This window comes from Anarhichas minor, unplaced genomic scaffold (genome assembly GCF_050575085.1).
Source record: "Anarhichas minor isolate MPS153535 unplaced genomic scaffold, ASM5057508v1 ptg000010l, whole genome shotgun sequence".
Taxonomy (NCBI): Eukaryota; Metazoa; Chordata; class Actinopteri; order Perciformes; family Anarhichadidae; genus Anarhichas; species Anarhichas minor.
The window spans coordinates 7,771,272-7,786,260 of record NW_027466456.1 but is presented as its reverse complement, the minus strand read 5'-3'; the positions used below and the strand labels follow the sequence as shown (position 1 = coordinate 7,786,260).

General features: G+C 44.4%; 1 protein-coding gene across 4 annotated transcripts in view; it reads right to left on the bottom strand.

Annotated features, from left to right (window-relative positions):
- The window catches only part of insrb (insulin receptor b), a 73,055-nt gene that overhangs the window by 38,709 nt on the left and 19,357 nt on the right, over positions 1-14,989 (bottom strand). For all 4 annotated transcript variants that reach the window (XM_076087982.1, XM_076087983.1, XM_076087986.1 and 1 more), the window contains one exon: positions 13,502-14,050. In XM_076087982.1, coding sequence (XP_075944097.1) covers positions 13,502-14,050 — 549 coding nt within the window. The remainder of the gene's footprint in view (positions 1-13,501; positions 14,051-14,989) is intronic.

Sequence of the window (14,989 nt, the reverse complement as noted above, 5' to 3'; positions counted from 1 at the left end):
CTGATTGTGTTTTTTTCCTTTTCCTTTATTCTTTGTTGTTTCTTCACATTATAAAGAGATGTAATTATATTATTTCCACAGTTTTAACTGGAACAAACAACAAATATCTGCAAGTAAATGTTTTCCCACTAATAGGAGCCACGCCCAGTTCCTCCCTCGGTGTTCCCATTCCTGCTCTGGGAGGAACTGAGGGATAAACACACAAACACACTAAATAGGCCCCGACTCTGGCCTGCCTCCATGCACACACATACACAAACAGATATTCACCTCTGCTCCCAGACTCCCTTCTACCAACAAGCCCCTGCGCACCAATTAGTTTAGTGGAATTGGCCAGAGGGGCGCCCCTCTGCCTGGATCGGTCGAGGCAGGCGGCAGGAAGAGAGATGGTGGGCGATAAGGGGGACACACACCAGCATTCCTCCTGGGGGGGGCTTACATTTTATGTAGTCATTTGTTTTCACATGTGTCAGAAACCTCAGTTTCCCAATCAATCTTTTAATTCCAAAGATCTAAAACAATTGGGAAAAAAGTTAATTTTGCGACTGAAGAAGAATTCACTTGGGAGTGTTTGTCCCCTTGGTTTCTTATCTTGAGGAAAAGGCAGCTCCAAAATGGTCGTTTTTGTGATCTGGGTTAGTTGGCTAGAGACCTGCAGGTGGACTGGTTGTGCCGCTCAGATGTCGGTACAGTACAGTACACACAGGCAAAGTAAAAGAGGAGAACCGGCAGCACATGACGGCAACATTCCTCATGGGAGGAAAAGAAACAAAAAAAACTCATACCACTCTATCTCTGTCAAGATATACGAATCGCAGAAGGGGGTAGTCAGATGATACATGGGTGTACACAGTGCACACGCACAAGCGCGCCACGGATCATCCAAAACGCCAGCAAAACATAGCTGCGAGCGTCATCTGTGTCATGCGCTTGTGAGTGCCTGTGGCGCAGACAGCAGAGTGCAGTATGTCTGGCTGACAGACGGCGAGCAGAGCAGAACCTTATTTAGCTGCAACAATTGCCATCACAAGGCCCAGAGCAGGAGACACTGGAGAGAGGAGGCAGCAGCCAAGGCATGCTAAATATTAGCCCGGGCTGGACGTCATTGTGCCTGGTGATACACACACAAACACATGCGTCGTAAGAGACTAGCTCACTAGCTCACGGTCTATATTAAAAGGACAAGCTATGGGTGTTACGCAGTGTCATCTTCGATACATACGTGTACTAGCAGATAATAGAAGCGGACATTTTGATTTGGGTGCAGCCTCGGCGTACTGGCAGAGTTCCATATGGAGCACCGAAACTATCATTAAATTAGTTAGCATGTCATGAAACGGGAAGATAAATTATACCACCCTACTCTATAATGAGTTCATCTAACGGCTCCATAGACACAGAATGTGACTGTGTTTCATCTTTTTCTACAAGGGCTCTGCCAGCGCCTCATTTTAAATGAACTCAATCCTACATTAGTTTATATCTTATTAAAACTGAACAAGCTAAAGTGTATACGAGGATCTCTTCTGTCATTTCACATGCTTTGCACATGTTATGACCTGAGCTGCAGCTATGACCATAAAGCAGCTCTTGTATTTCTTTTTCTTATTTGATAGTAAACTGAATATCTTTGGAGTTCGGACAGATAAAACTAAACATTTGAAGAAGTCACTTTTGGGCATTATCCCTGTTTTTCTAACATGTTATGGACCAAACTATCAGTTGATTAATCAGGAAAGAAATTTGGAGATTAATTTAAAAAACATTCTAAGCTACAGCCAGACTTTGAGCTCCTGTCTTCTTCTCCAAGCGACACGCCCCTCATTTACACACAAAAACAGAGAAGACACAAACACAGCAGCTTGCACCAACACATACGTCTCTGAAGCCAAAACTGCGCAGCAGAGAAAACAGAGAGGAGGAGGAGGAGGAGTCACGGTCACTAAGCACTGCAGTCACAAATTAGAGATGAAAATTGCACCTTATACAAACAAAAACAACTGAAAGTCACACCTTTTTCAAAAAAAACACACAAGAACTGTGAACAAACATGTTATAACCAATCACACGGGGAGTAACTCCGACATGCACCAATCACAAGCACACACACTGCCGGGGCGGCCATCTTTAGTAACAGGAGCCAGGGCTGACAAGTTTGGTCTATCATTTTGAGGCCCAGAAATTCCTGCATGTCTGCATACCACAGTGAAAGGGGAAGTAAGGGGGGGGGGGGGGAGAGAGCACAAAGTAAAGGAACAGAGGGATAGAAAGGAAAAAAGGCGGAGGGAGTGCAGAGGGAGGATCTTTCAACATAAGGTGGAGCAACAGGGAAGAGAATTGGAGGGAGAAAAAGAAAGAGACGGGGAAAGACCATTTCTTCTCTCTTTCATCACGCTGTTTTGGCGGCGTCTGATGCTTTCTGCAGGCTTTTCTACACATGATTAGACGACTAGACATCCCGGCCATGTTGGTAAAAATATATTAACCGCATTCCATTCTCGTGAGGGCAGCGGCACTATCAAATTGCAGCGAAGGAGGAGGAGGAGGAAAGATGGTGAAGTGCAGGGAATGCATACTATGAGCATGAATGCAGTCTTCCCCTGTGCTACAATTTACTACTACTGTTCAATAAAGATGCTGTACTGCAAGATAGCAGCAGCCATTTTTACTGCAGTCTTATAACTCTGTCACCACTCTGCTGTCCTCATGCGATGCGTTTAGGCGAGGAGAGAAAGATTATAACAGCATTTTATAGCTGTCTATTGCCATTCAAGCCATCAGGAGGAAAAGTGGAGATAACATAGTGGACTTATAGGCCTGAATGTTGTTACAACATCACTTTAATACTTCAGGACTGTTCAGGCCAGTGGAGAGGCAGAATAAAATGACACATAAGACAACAAAATAGATGAATATTCAATGAAGGTTGTTTTAAGGATGATGTGACATGAGCTACAGATTTAGCCTGAGAGGAAACTTAAAGCCGCCGGTTTCACCACCTCATGCTGTGACCTCCACTCAGCCTTTGTCCGATACCTAAACCGAGGTTCATATCTTCATTTCCTGTGTGACACACAAACACACCGTTGGCACCGAGATTCATCTGATTGTTTATCCGACAAGTTACGTTCACTCGCATTTTTTTTGCTGCCGTGTAAACATTTTTTTCAGGTTTGTTGTTTCACTATAGATTCTACAGATTTCTTCTAGCAGCTCCCGAGTAATGCTACAAGTCTCAACACAGATGCCACAACAAGTAGTGCAAGATGCAGAGGAAAGTACCTGTTTTGCAAAATTGGCGCTACGCCAGTCTGTGTACTGATGCCAAGCGTGTAGGGGTGACGCAGCCACAAATGATGATTCTGTGTCTAGATGTTAGCAGTAGAGCAGGTTATGAAGAGGAGGAAAAAGAAACGTACATCTCACTGTGTGCCCCTGCTGCTAGGCAAAAATACTATGAACACACACACACACACACACACACACACACACACACACACACACACACACACACACACACACACACACACACACACACACACACACACACACACACACACACGTCCATGTTCCACATTGGCACTTCCCGTCTTTGTGAGTCCTCCTGGACTGTGTGTGTGTGTGTGTTTGAGCACATGTGTATGCATGTATGTGACCATGTCATACCCTATAGTTATGGATAGCAAATGGCCCATTGGCCCCGACTTCTCCTCCTCCCCTCATCCTCTACTTGCTCACCTCTGACCTGGGCGGGTGAACTCAGGGTCACATTCTCCCAATAATGTCTGTCCGTCACTCCCGCCCACAGAGCCCTCGAGCCTAGTGTCACAAGTAGTGCCTTAAATAGACAGAGTTTCTCTGGACTGCACCATTAAAGCCCGCATAGGGGTGGTGGTCACCATCAAAGCTCAGTTTAATTAATCAGAATTACGCTCCGTTCCCAGACACCTAACACATTCTGGGTCGGGCCCGACTCCCTGGAAGGTGCTTTGTTTATTCGTTTTGCTAAGAAGAATCCGTTAAATGGTTCAAGGAAAAGAGAAATGCATTGAAAGCCAAGGACATGACATTCAGCTCAGTGAGCTGGGTCTGGACAGAACTACGTGGCAAGAGTTGGGTTTGGAAGCGGCATCGAGGATGGGGGGGGGGGGGGGGGTCATACGAGGATGAACAAGTTCAATTCAGGAAGAAACAGTTTAGAAACACAACGCTGATTTCTGAGAGCTTCATTTAGCACACGCATGTTTTCAAGATTTAATTACAACCGTTTTGACTTGCTGGAGCAAACTAGGGTGAAAACATAAAGAAATAATAACGGGAAAGCATACTAATAACTTCCATGTGTTCGGTGTCAGATAAGCATGAACTCCACAACCCGTACACACCAACACGGATACATTTCCAACATGTTGGAAACTCTGCTTTTCCCAAGAAGGTGATGTAAAATTCTTGAGAATATAAAATGTTCAAACACCCTTCAGCTGAGCCGGTGCACCGCCTCAAAGCCACCCATGAAATTCAAAGTATTTGATGGAGCATAAAGCATTATGTGTTCCAAATACAGCACATACGAGTAGCTGTGGTGAGGTGTTACACCTCTACATTCTGAAATCATGTAAGCATGAACATACACAGCTCCAATGAAGCAGTTTATGAAGCAGTTCATTTAATTAATTCCTTCACACAAAATCTTGAAAATCTTTTTGGCACCCCTTTAGAGCGTAAATAAGAGCAGTGAAACCACCACAACACGCTGCACGTAACATAATACTGTGCATGCATCCACACAGGACTTAAGTGAGTTTGATGACCGTGTCAGTGTTACATTATTGACTTCATTATTTGTAGATCTTGTGGCTACTGGTGCTGGGAGGGTATGCTATGTAAAGACTGGACCGTAACAATAAACACTAGTACATAGTGCTACTGTTGATCAGACTGTGTCTTCACTATCAAGTGTGCATGATGTGTGTGTGTGTGTGTGTGTGTGTAGTGTTGATGTCATCCGATCTGGCCAAACACCTGAAAAGAATCCCCTTCCCTCGACGAGAGGGCGGGTAGTGTTCTTTTGCTCCCTCACACACACAAACACTTCAATCCTTGCAGCTCGCCTCTCCTCCCGGCTGCCTGTCTTCTAATTTCTGACAAACTGATTTACAACCTTAGGGTTCGCGTTTGCTGGAGGCTTGCGAAGCGATTCATGAAATGAACATTTGCAGCACTGTCAGAGCTCGGCATTTCTGTTAAGGGTTTGCGGATCTGGAGAGCTGTGATCCATTCGTTTAACTTCCCCCCCCCACATGTAAATAACACCCCTACCCCCGCTCTCTTTGCCCACAGGCCTCCCCCCCCCCAGGGCCCAGTTGTACAGCTCGGCAGTAGGAAGTGTTTCGGACAAAGGCAGGAAGTAATGAGGAAGTCCTCACAGACAGCTCAGGCTGTAACAAACCGCTTGCCTGTCAACATGCCTTCCTCTACGGCTCACACACACCAAACCACTCGTGCACACAGAGGGAGTCAAACCATCACCCTCATTAGGAAGGTATACCAGCCTCCTTCTCAACAGCCCCTTGTCCTATGTGAACATGAGTAGCGTGTAGTCTTAAGAAATGCAAAAGAAGAAAGTATTATGAGATAAGGAATGACTCTCTCCTTCTTGATACTGAAAACACAGTGCGGCAACAGTAGCCACACATCTTGTTCCAGCATGTTGGTATCCTCAGAAGCCCCCATCCTCTCTCCACTTACAGCCAATCCGCTGTTAGAATAGTGGGCAGAGAGTATGTTTGTGCTCCACTTGGCCCTGTGTGCAAGTGTGCATTTGTTGTGCATGTGTCTATCTGAAAGTGTACCGTTACGATTGCACGTGTATATGTGTGTGTGTGTGTGTGTGTGTGCGCGTGTGCGCTCTGTGTAGAGCAGGATGTGGGAGTGCCCGTCCATTGATGAGCTGGAGGAGAGAGGAGAGAGACTTTTCCAGATCCCCCGGGGCACTCGGCTAGCACTGCCTGCCTGCTACTGCACTCACTGCACAAATGGAGCGGGTAGAGGGAAATGCACGCACACATGCACATGCACTTGCACTTGCACACAACCGATGCCAGCTTATCAAAGTTAATTTGGATTTGTTAACAAGGATGCAAGCTGCCAGGAAGGAAAACACAAGAGCACAATTACTAACTCTCCCTCTCCATCTGTCTGCTTCTATCCTTCCTCTCCTCCCTCTTCTCCTCCCTTTCAGTTTTTGTCTCTCCCTCACACTCGTTGTCCCTTATAAGACACCAATGGTAATTCAAACACCAGTGAGTGTGTGTGTGTGTGTGTGTGTGTGTGAGTGTGTGTTGATCTAAGGCAAGCCGCCACGGAGAAGCTATCACAAATGGACAGCATCAAACAGGAGCTTGTCGGTGTCTATAGCAATAAAGGAGAGAAAGATGAGAGCAGATGTTCGCATCTCTCTTCTGTGTGTATCGCCATCAGGACCACATCACTTGTAATTCACTTTACTCAGGACTTGGAACAAAGAAGGATATTAAAAACAATTCAAATACCATCATTCAAGTGTGCTCTCTACTTTTTCCTGTTTGAATGAACAGAAGGAAGTCAAAAAGTTGAAATGTTTCACTTCAGGAGAGCACAATATGTTTGACTTAAATGTGCTGCAAAATCAGGAATTTTGAATCACAAACTTAGCAGGGCAAATAACTATCTAATAACTGGATCATAACAGCCAGACAATCACTTTGGCTCTAATAATATAGCCCCAACCCTAATGCTGATGTGAACTTATGTGTGCCAGACTCTCTCAGGTCCTACACCTCACCACATGTCCCTAAAATGGCACGTGATAAAGAACACTATATATTCCTATATGTGCAGCCGGTACATGTTCCGATTTGGTTTTCCTCCCAGCTGTAAAGTGAGCTTCCACTTCCAGGCAGCAGAGTTAATTCCAGTGAGGGAGAAGACGGCAAAAGATAGCGTTTCTAACTTGGTCGCCTCTCACTGGAAAAGCATCGGTGTCAAAGTTCACATGAATCCAGAATGCCATTATTTGCTTGCCTTTCAAGAAAATGTTCGACACGTCAGCAAAATATGGAGTTACTGTATATATTTTCCTTTTGTCTTTATAGTACAGCCATCGTAACTGTTGATCACCAGAGGTAAAGAGTGTGTTTGTGCCCGTGTGATCTAGATGGGTGATTGGCAGACAGGAAAAACAACAAGCCGTCCCCTCCAGATGGAGTTGAGAGCGGTGACTCAATATATGTACACGGTTGTTGCTTCACGCATCAAATTTAATGAAGCGTTTGAATGTGCACAAAGCCAATTCTAACTCTCGTGACTGTTGTTTCGCATACACATGCGGACATTTATAGTTTACAATATGTACCCTATATTTATGATCTGAATATTACTTTTACAGGCCAGTACCGGTTGGGTGTCATCTGCTTAGAAATGTTTACAATTATGGCTGGGCTTTAAAACTAAACTAAAATCGGTGCCAAAACTCAGGTGTCATCTCAGCGTTTGTATCAAATGATGTCGAGTGGCACCCAGTCCTGCTCAACAATGACACAAAGATCTAAACACAATGAAGTTATTCAATAAATCTGGGACTTTTGGGTCATTTTTATTCCCTCTAGAGTAATTCTAAATTAGTGATGTGTAATTTTTGATTATAAATGAGCCTTAACTTTTTAGTCGGTAACATCGGCGAGGATTGTTGGACTCTCACAAACATCCTGCGGTGTTTCTTCACTATGAAGACGCTTAGAGAGAGAGCCCAACGCTCCCCTTGTGTGCTCCTGTTCCCCGTGTCGCCGAGCACTAAATGGCTAATTAAGAACGGCAGCTTCTGGAGAACTATTTCATTTACTTTTCATTAGAAACAACTGCAGAAACGGAGAAGAGATCGAACGAGACGTGAGTGGGGAAGCAGCCTGAGCGGAGACACTTTTACACCCCAATTAAGAGGCGGGGCTGGCTAAGTGTTTTTGTTTGGCTGTGGGCGCAGGCCAACAGCACGCTTCATTTAGCGCCTCCATCCTTCATACTGTCCTTTTCTAGCTTGGCCACTCTGCACTCTGGCAAAAGTGAGTGTGTGGTTTTTTTTTTTGAGTGCGTGTCTGTGTCTGTACCTGGGAGCCACACTTCAAACTTGACTTGTTTGTTTTGCTCTGTTTATTTTGCTTTGCCCAACCCCCTTGTCTTCCCCTCCTGGCTCCTCATCTTATCCACATCCACTGTCCACTGCATTTTGCTAGCATGAGAAATAAAACTGATGGAAATGTCATTGACGACAATTCACATGACCAGCTGAGTATCACGTTATGATCAACAGTCTAGTGATGCAAAATATATAAATACAAAAGGAATAGTTCAACGTATAGGAAATGAGTTATTCGCTTAGTTGTTCTGAGTTAAATCAGAAGATTGATATGATTCTCATAGCTGTCTGTTAGCTTACCATGAAGACTGAAAGCAGGGGAAACACACAATATAATCTGTACAAAACAAAACCAAAGTGTATTTGTGGTGCTGCGAGGGGTTATGTGCGGGTGTATTTCTTGGCCGGGACCGTTGAGTTCCTGAAGTCTTTAAAATCGTTTAAATACAAAATCCCTCTTTGTGTTTTCAACAGACTTTGTTCCCAGTCGGAGGACATGTTTTGGTATTTTTATGCAGATCTGTTGCCGGGACACAAATAAACCTACAAACTACTGGAACGGAGATGCAATCCAATAGCTCTCTCAACATACACGTAGGCATGCGAGTATCGTTTTAAGACAGACAGAAAACAATGCTATTATTTAATAACCCTTAGTAGAAATACAAAGTCTTCTGAACATGCTTTCATAAACTGCTCTTTCTATGTTTTCAGAAACTGCCGGCACGAGTTTATCGCCGCTCACAGACTACAGCTGTAGCTCCATGGAAATGAAGTTCCAGCAACTGAGAATTACATACAGTACTGTAAACACCATAAAGTTTTGTTTTCGTTTTCTCTTGCTCAACAGGACTCTCTGCCTCCCTCTCCGTTTTTCAAAAAAAAGCTTGGAAGTTGGTTGAATCTCTTTTTAAAAGCGTCCATGGGACAAAACTAAATTCCCATCCCCAGCAGAGAAGCCGCGCTCATAGCCGGGCAGTCCGACCCGTGTTCAACTCTGGTCAGAAGGAGGGTCACAAAGCCGTGCCGAATGACGCACGCTGACCCATTTAGATCGACCGCCGGTGCAGGTTTAACCTGTCTTGACTGCGACGGTCTCAAAGTGGTCCGTGTGATGTAGAGAGGGCATTTTCCCCTCTATGGCTTTTGTCACTGGAAGGTGAAGCTGTGTTTTGTGTGCCTTAAAAAAAACAATCGCAGCAAACAACAAAGCACGTAGGCAAAGGGAACTTTGACCTGGAAAGCTTTCTCTTCTCCTGCTCGTGTGTGTGTGTGTGTGTTTTCGCGTGTGTCAGTTGTGCAAGCACAGTGCTGGCCGGTGTCTGTGAGGCTGCACACGGTGTGCCAGGCCTCGGCAACAGACAGAGCCTTATCTAAACAGGAGATCGAGTGTTTGCTCCCATCCCCTTTTTCTCTCATCTGTGAATATTACCCGTACTTCCTTTCTATCTGTCCCTTTTCTCTCCCGTAACCTCTCCTTTGTTAAAGTCCTCGGTCTTGTGTGCTTGCTTTCCAACCAGCAGTCTGCCTTTGTGTTTGTCTACTATACCTCCGTCTCTCTTCTGTAAATAGAGCTCGTCTATACGTTCAGTCTTCTTGCTTCCTTTTTATTCATTCTCTATTTGTTTTTAAATTTGAACACCATTTAAAAAGGTCCCACTGACAAAACAAACACCCGTCCTTACGTTAAAATGCCTTTATTATTTTTTTAATAAAGGGAATAAATTAGATAAGAGATTAAATACTACATTTATCTCAAATCCAAATCAATAAGTTTAAAGACCGCAAAGAGCCGGCGACAGAAAGGAAGTGCCAAACCACGGCGACCAGGGCCAACATTTTTAATATCAAAGTATGATAGCACAAACTTTATTTTTAGTCATTCTACTCATCCTGGATGCATCATGTGCATACATGTGGGTGCAGAAGTTGTACGCCGCATGCCTGCACATCCTGTTAAAGCGGGTGCCAGTTATCCGTGCACGTCACTGATCTCACACCTCACACCTCACAACCCTCCCCTTCTCTTCTAGAAGTGTTCCTTTTCATGCCAATCTGGTATTTCTACTCCAGTAGCAATCATGTAATATATAAATAATAAACAATTCTTCTCATTCTCTGTTTTCCACGGGGACATCCATGTGGCGGGTCAGCCGCAGAGAGGCACGTGCGGGACGGGTAAGAATCCACCGCTCGTATACATTTCAACCGATTCAGGCAACAACAAAAAACACAATGCCCTGTTCTACAACACCACACAGCCCGAATAAAGCAGACTACCAGCGTTGATCGAAATGTACTCTAAGCAAGTAACCGCCAACATTCAATCAGGCAACAGAGCCTGAAATTGCAGCCTGAATGCACTTGACAAAACCCACTACTGGGCTGACCTCGACTACCTGCACAGCGTTGTAGATATACTGGAGGCACATACACATGAGATGCATGTGTGCGTCAGATAAACACACACATACAAAACAGAGAAAACAACACTGGGCCGTGAATGTCAGATCTCATACACTCTCCAGGCTGTTTGGATTGCCAACAAGTTACTTAAGGGCCCTGCGCAGTTAAACATGACTTGTCTTGGTTCACACACACACACACACACACACACACACACACACACACACACACACACACACACACAGTGGTTTTCCTGCTGGTAAGGAGCATGTGTAGGATCAGAGGAATGCAGGCTCTCCCTCGGCTCTTACCTAAGGCAAATGGAACCCTGTAAAAACACAACAAAAACAAACCCCACAGTTTCCACTCACACATTAACTATAATTCCCTAATCTAACGCTCCACCGCCCTGCAAACGCACACACGTGTATATGTGCGTCTAAGTTTGTAAACTGTGAGTTTTCATTTACAAAAGCTCTAATTAACGACCCTACAGTTTCCTCTCACCACCACCACCACCCAGCACGTGTTTCATCGTGTATCCCTGCACAGGCAGGCAAACAACACGTAAACTCACTGCTAATAATACTGTTACTACTGCTGTAAGAGCTGCTACACTATTTGTACTTAGTAGAATGTAGAACAACACTGATTTGAGAAAAGCATTAAAAGTCGCGGCTGTCGTCTAAAAAGGGTCGATGGAAATGAGGAACCGTGGTTCTCACCTCCAGTGGGGGACGAGCACTTTAGCGCGCACATATGAAACTCACACGAACACTCGCCCGCATTTAACAAACACTTCATGTGCACATCTGTACACTCGCACTGGCTCGCCGCAGGGGCGAACAGCCGTTGCATCATGTTCTGGAAATGTCTCCGTCTTTGAAACGCAGCTCTCGACTAAACTGGAGGCCGTCGCGTGACGCAGAGCACGGCGTCATACCCGCTTTCCCCGGACATGAACGCACATGTACCCAGCGCCCGCTTCTGTTAATCGGTCCACATTCTTTCTTTCTTTCTTCTTTTTTTTTTTTAATGGTTTAAAAAGAGCTTTGTCTTTGAAATCAAATCCAGGGCCCGTAGCTATCAAACATCTCAGAATAACACTCACTTAACGTAGGAGTGAAAACATTGACTGGAGCAGAGTGTGACTTTGCACGAAAAGTGGAAATAGTCAGAAATGTGGTGTGAAATCCGATCGAATGTTCAAGTCAAATGCAAATAATAGGAGGAAATTACCACCACTTCTGAAGGAAACATATTGCCTCAGTTAACGTATAACTCATTATAACCAGCGATGTGTTTTTGCACATTCACTCCAAAAGATGTGATCACTTCTGTCTGAACTGCAATCATCTAAAATCTACTTGGAACTCTCTTAAATTTAGGTATTTTTCATTCATGAAAGAAGTTTTCACAATAGCATTTATTCATAAGTAAAAGTGAAGGATTTCAACATTTATATTTCCCTTAGGTCAAAAACATTTGCTTTGGTAAATACAGGCCTAGGTCTTCACAAATATCAACAACAAATGGCTTTTTTCTTCATTTGCCTTACATATGAATTTTGAGCTCTTAATTAATTGTATCAAGTTTTCCAACAATCTTAAGTGCCATCGCTCCTCCTCTGTAATGCTAAAAATGCTTGTTATAACCTCACCGTTTAGACATACTGTACAACTTGTTGGAGAGAAGACATAACCTGCGTTACTTTTCCAACAGTGAGTCCTGGCAGAAAATCGAGGAGCCAACATTATATGCTGGCTGCAACAGTCGATGTTAAAGTATAAACACGGCCGAGGTCGTTGTGCTTCGAATGCTGGCCTTTCTGTCAGACACAGAGACAGAAGAGAAAAATACAACACAAGCTATAATCGCCTTCAAAAAATAATAATCATTCTCTCTGTGTGTCTTACAATAGAAGCCTTTCTCTATGTTTATGGTGGGAGAGGAAAGACCGGCCGGCATACTGGCAGCTGGCTGCAGCGCCGAGCAAACCCGCAGCTCGTTTCCATCAAAAAGGAGAGAAAATCTGTGCAATATTTAACAAACAAGTGTACATTACTGTTTATTCCCGTCCATCGGCTCTCTCGATCGAACCCCCTTTCTTTACGCCACAATGCCTACCTTTGAGCTCGCAGTTCCCGGACTCAACAATGCAGTTGAGTCATTCCACACATCAAGCAGATCCCGAGCCTACAATTACCGAACACTTGCCCACGACGCTGCAGTCAATGAATGTTAATCAGAGGGAGTCCGCGACCCCTGGCTGCTGATATCAGGAGCAACCCTCCGCATCATGGAAATCATTACACAAACCATTTGCAATGAAAACATCAGTCGTCTCAATTGATTTCTGGGGAGGAAAAAAAAAAAAATCTCCAGCGCATATTATCATTATGTGTCTCAATGGACCACTTTACAATGAGCAGCGTGATGGATTCTGGAAAGGTGCTACACTATCATGTCAGTCAATATGGAGATTTGTCCAATGCTTCCGAGATAAACGTGTATATCCGGCTGGTTAAAACACCTGACACCACCTATACCGATTGTAATAAAGCCGTGGAGTCGCTTAGTTAGCTGTGGGCTACAACTTGAGCTATTTTTACCCTGCATTATTTTACATTGGGACAAATTGGAACCATTAAAAAGTATGCCAAATTAGCTAATGACAGCTCCTGTTTGCACTGTTCCTATGGAGGTACAGACGACTATCACTGGGTTACTTTGATACTGAAGAAAACTACGGAGCGTCTTATTTTCTATGACTTCTAAGAAGATTTATGGACCGTTATGGACGTCAGCGATAATGATATCTTCGCTAAGTGCGAGTCACACTGAATGTAAATATATGAGGGGAAAAAAAGAAAAAACACGAAAGCTCTCCACTGTTATCATCCATTAAGACACAGATACACTTACTTCTCTGGCAGTGGTTCTGCGACCAGCATCGTCCCCTGAAGTGTCCGTTGATGGTGTTCTGTGGGCAGACGGTCTGGCCTTGGGCCGTGCCGGGACACACGTCTCCACACTCTCGGTCGTTCTTATTGGCCATGATATAGTTGTCCTCCACCGTGTCCAGGATCTTGGACCAGTCCAGGGTGGCCAGGTAGCACAGGTCTGGATTCTTCTCGATCCTCACAGCGCCCCTGGTGATATTCATGAGGCTGTGGAGGCCCACCTCCTTCAGCTGCAGCATCTCGTAAATTACAAGAGCGTAGTTGAAGAAGAGGTTGCTTCCGCGGATCACCGTCAGGCTGGGGAAGAGATCGCTCAGGGCCTCCAGGCCGTAGACCCTGAACAGCAGCACATAGTCGGTCACCACTCGCAGCTTTGGGTAGCTGAGGCCCCGGAAGTCATCAGTCTTGGTCTTGAACATGAGCAGAATCTTCAGGTGGCCCTCGATGATGGTGCAGTTCTCCAACGACTGGAGGTTGGTCACATTGTTCCGGATGTCCTTGCTCTGGCAGACTGGAGGGATTAAGAGGGAGGGAGATGTGAGAAACAAATATTAGCCATAAAACAAGTCTTTAGAATAATTCAGCCAGGAATTTTGTTCATGTTTACTACGGTTTTGGTAAGACACCACGGCCTCTCAATATGTATTATTATTCATTAGGAACACATCCCTAGAACTAATGCAATGTAATACAACAGCCCTGAATAAGGGTCAGGTTTTGTTGAAAGTCTTTTAGAGAAGAATAAATTCAACTTTTTTCAATTCATCAAATTGTTTCGTTAATAAAATGTCTATCACGATTTCCTAAAGCTCAGAGTGACACCAATTAGTTACAAGGTTGTCTCAAGTAAAGCAGCAAATCCACAGAATTGAAGCTGGAATTTAGAAATGTTTGGACGTTTATATAATAACTGGATGATTAACAGACTTTTGTAATAGTAGAAATGAGTGGTTATTTTTCTATTGATTGACCAATTAATGAATCGACTTATCATTCAGCATAATAATAAGAATAAGAGCACATCACAGTATAAATGAAGAGAAATGTCATTCCTCGACTTCTACAGTAACAGGCCAAACCTGTAGACTGTGTATAGATCATTAAATGAAGGCGAGAGTAGTCTTCGATTTGCAACGGTATCAAAACGACCGGATGTGAACATCAACCGTGAAACCACTAGTGATCTGCACTAAGTGGAGCAGAGCCATTCATGAAACAGGCTCACTGAAGTCCCCTCTACAATCCGACTGGCCGCAAGCGCTCTCTCTCTCTCTCCCGCTCTCTCCCTCTCTCTCTCACACACACACACACACACACACACACACACACACACACACACACACACACACACATTCTCTCTCTTCTCATTGGCTCCAGCATTATTTCTCCAGAGAGGAAATTACTGTATGGCACTGTCTGATCTGAATGAAGCAGACATGAAGGGGTTAAG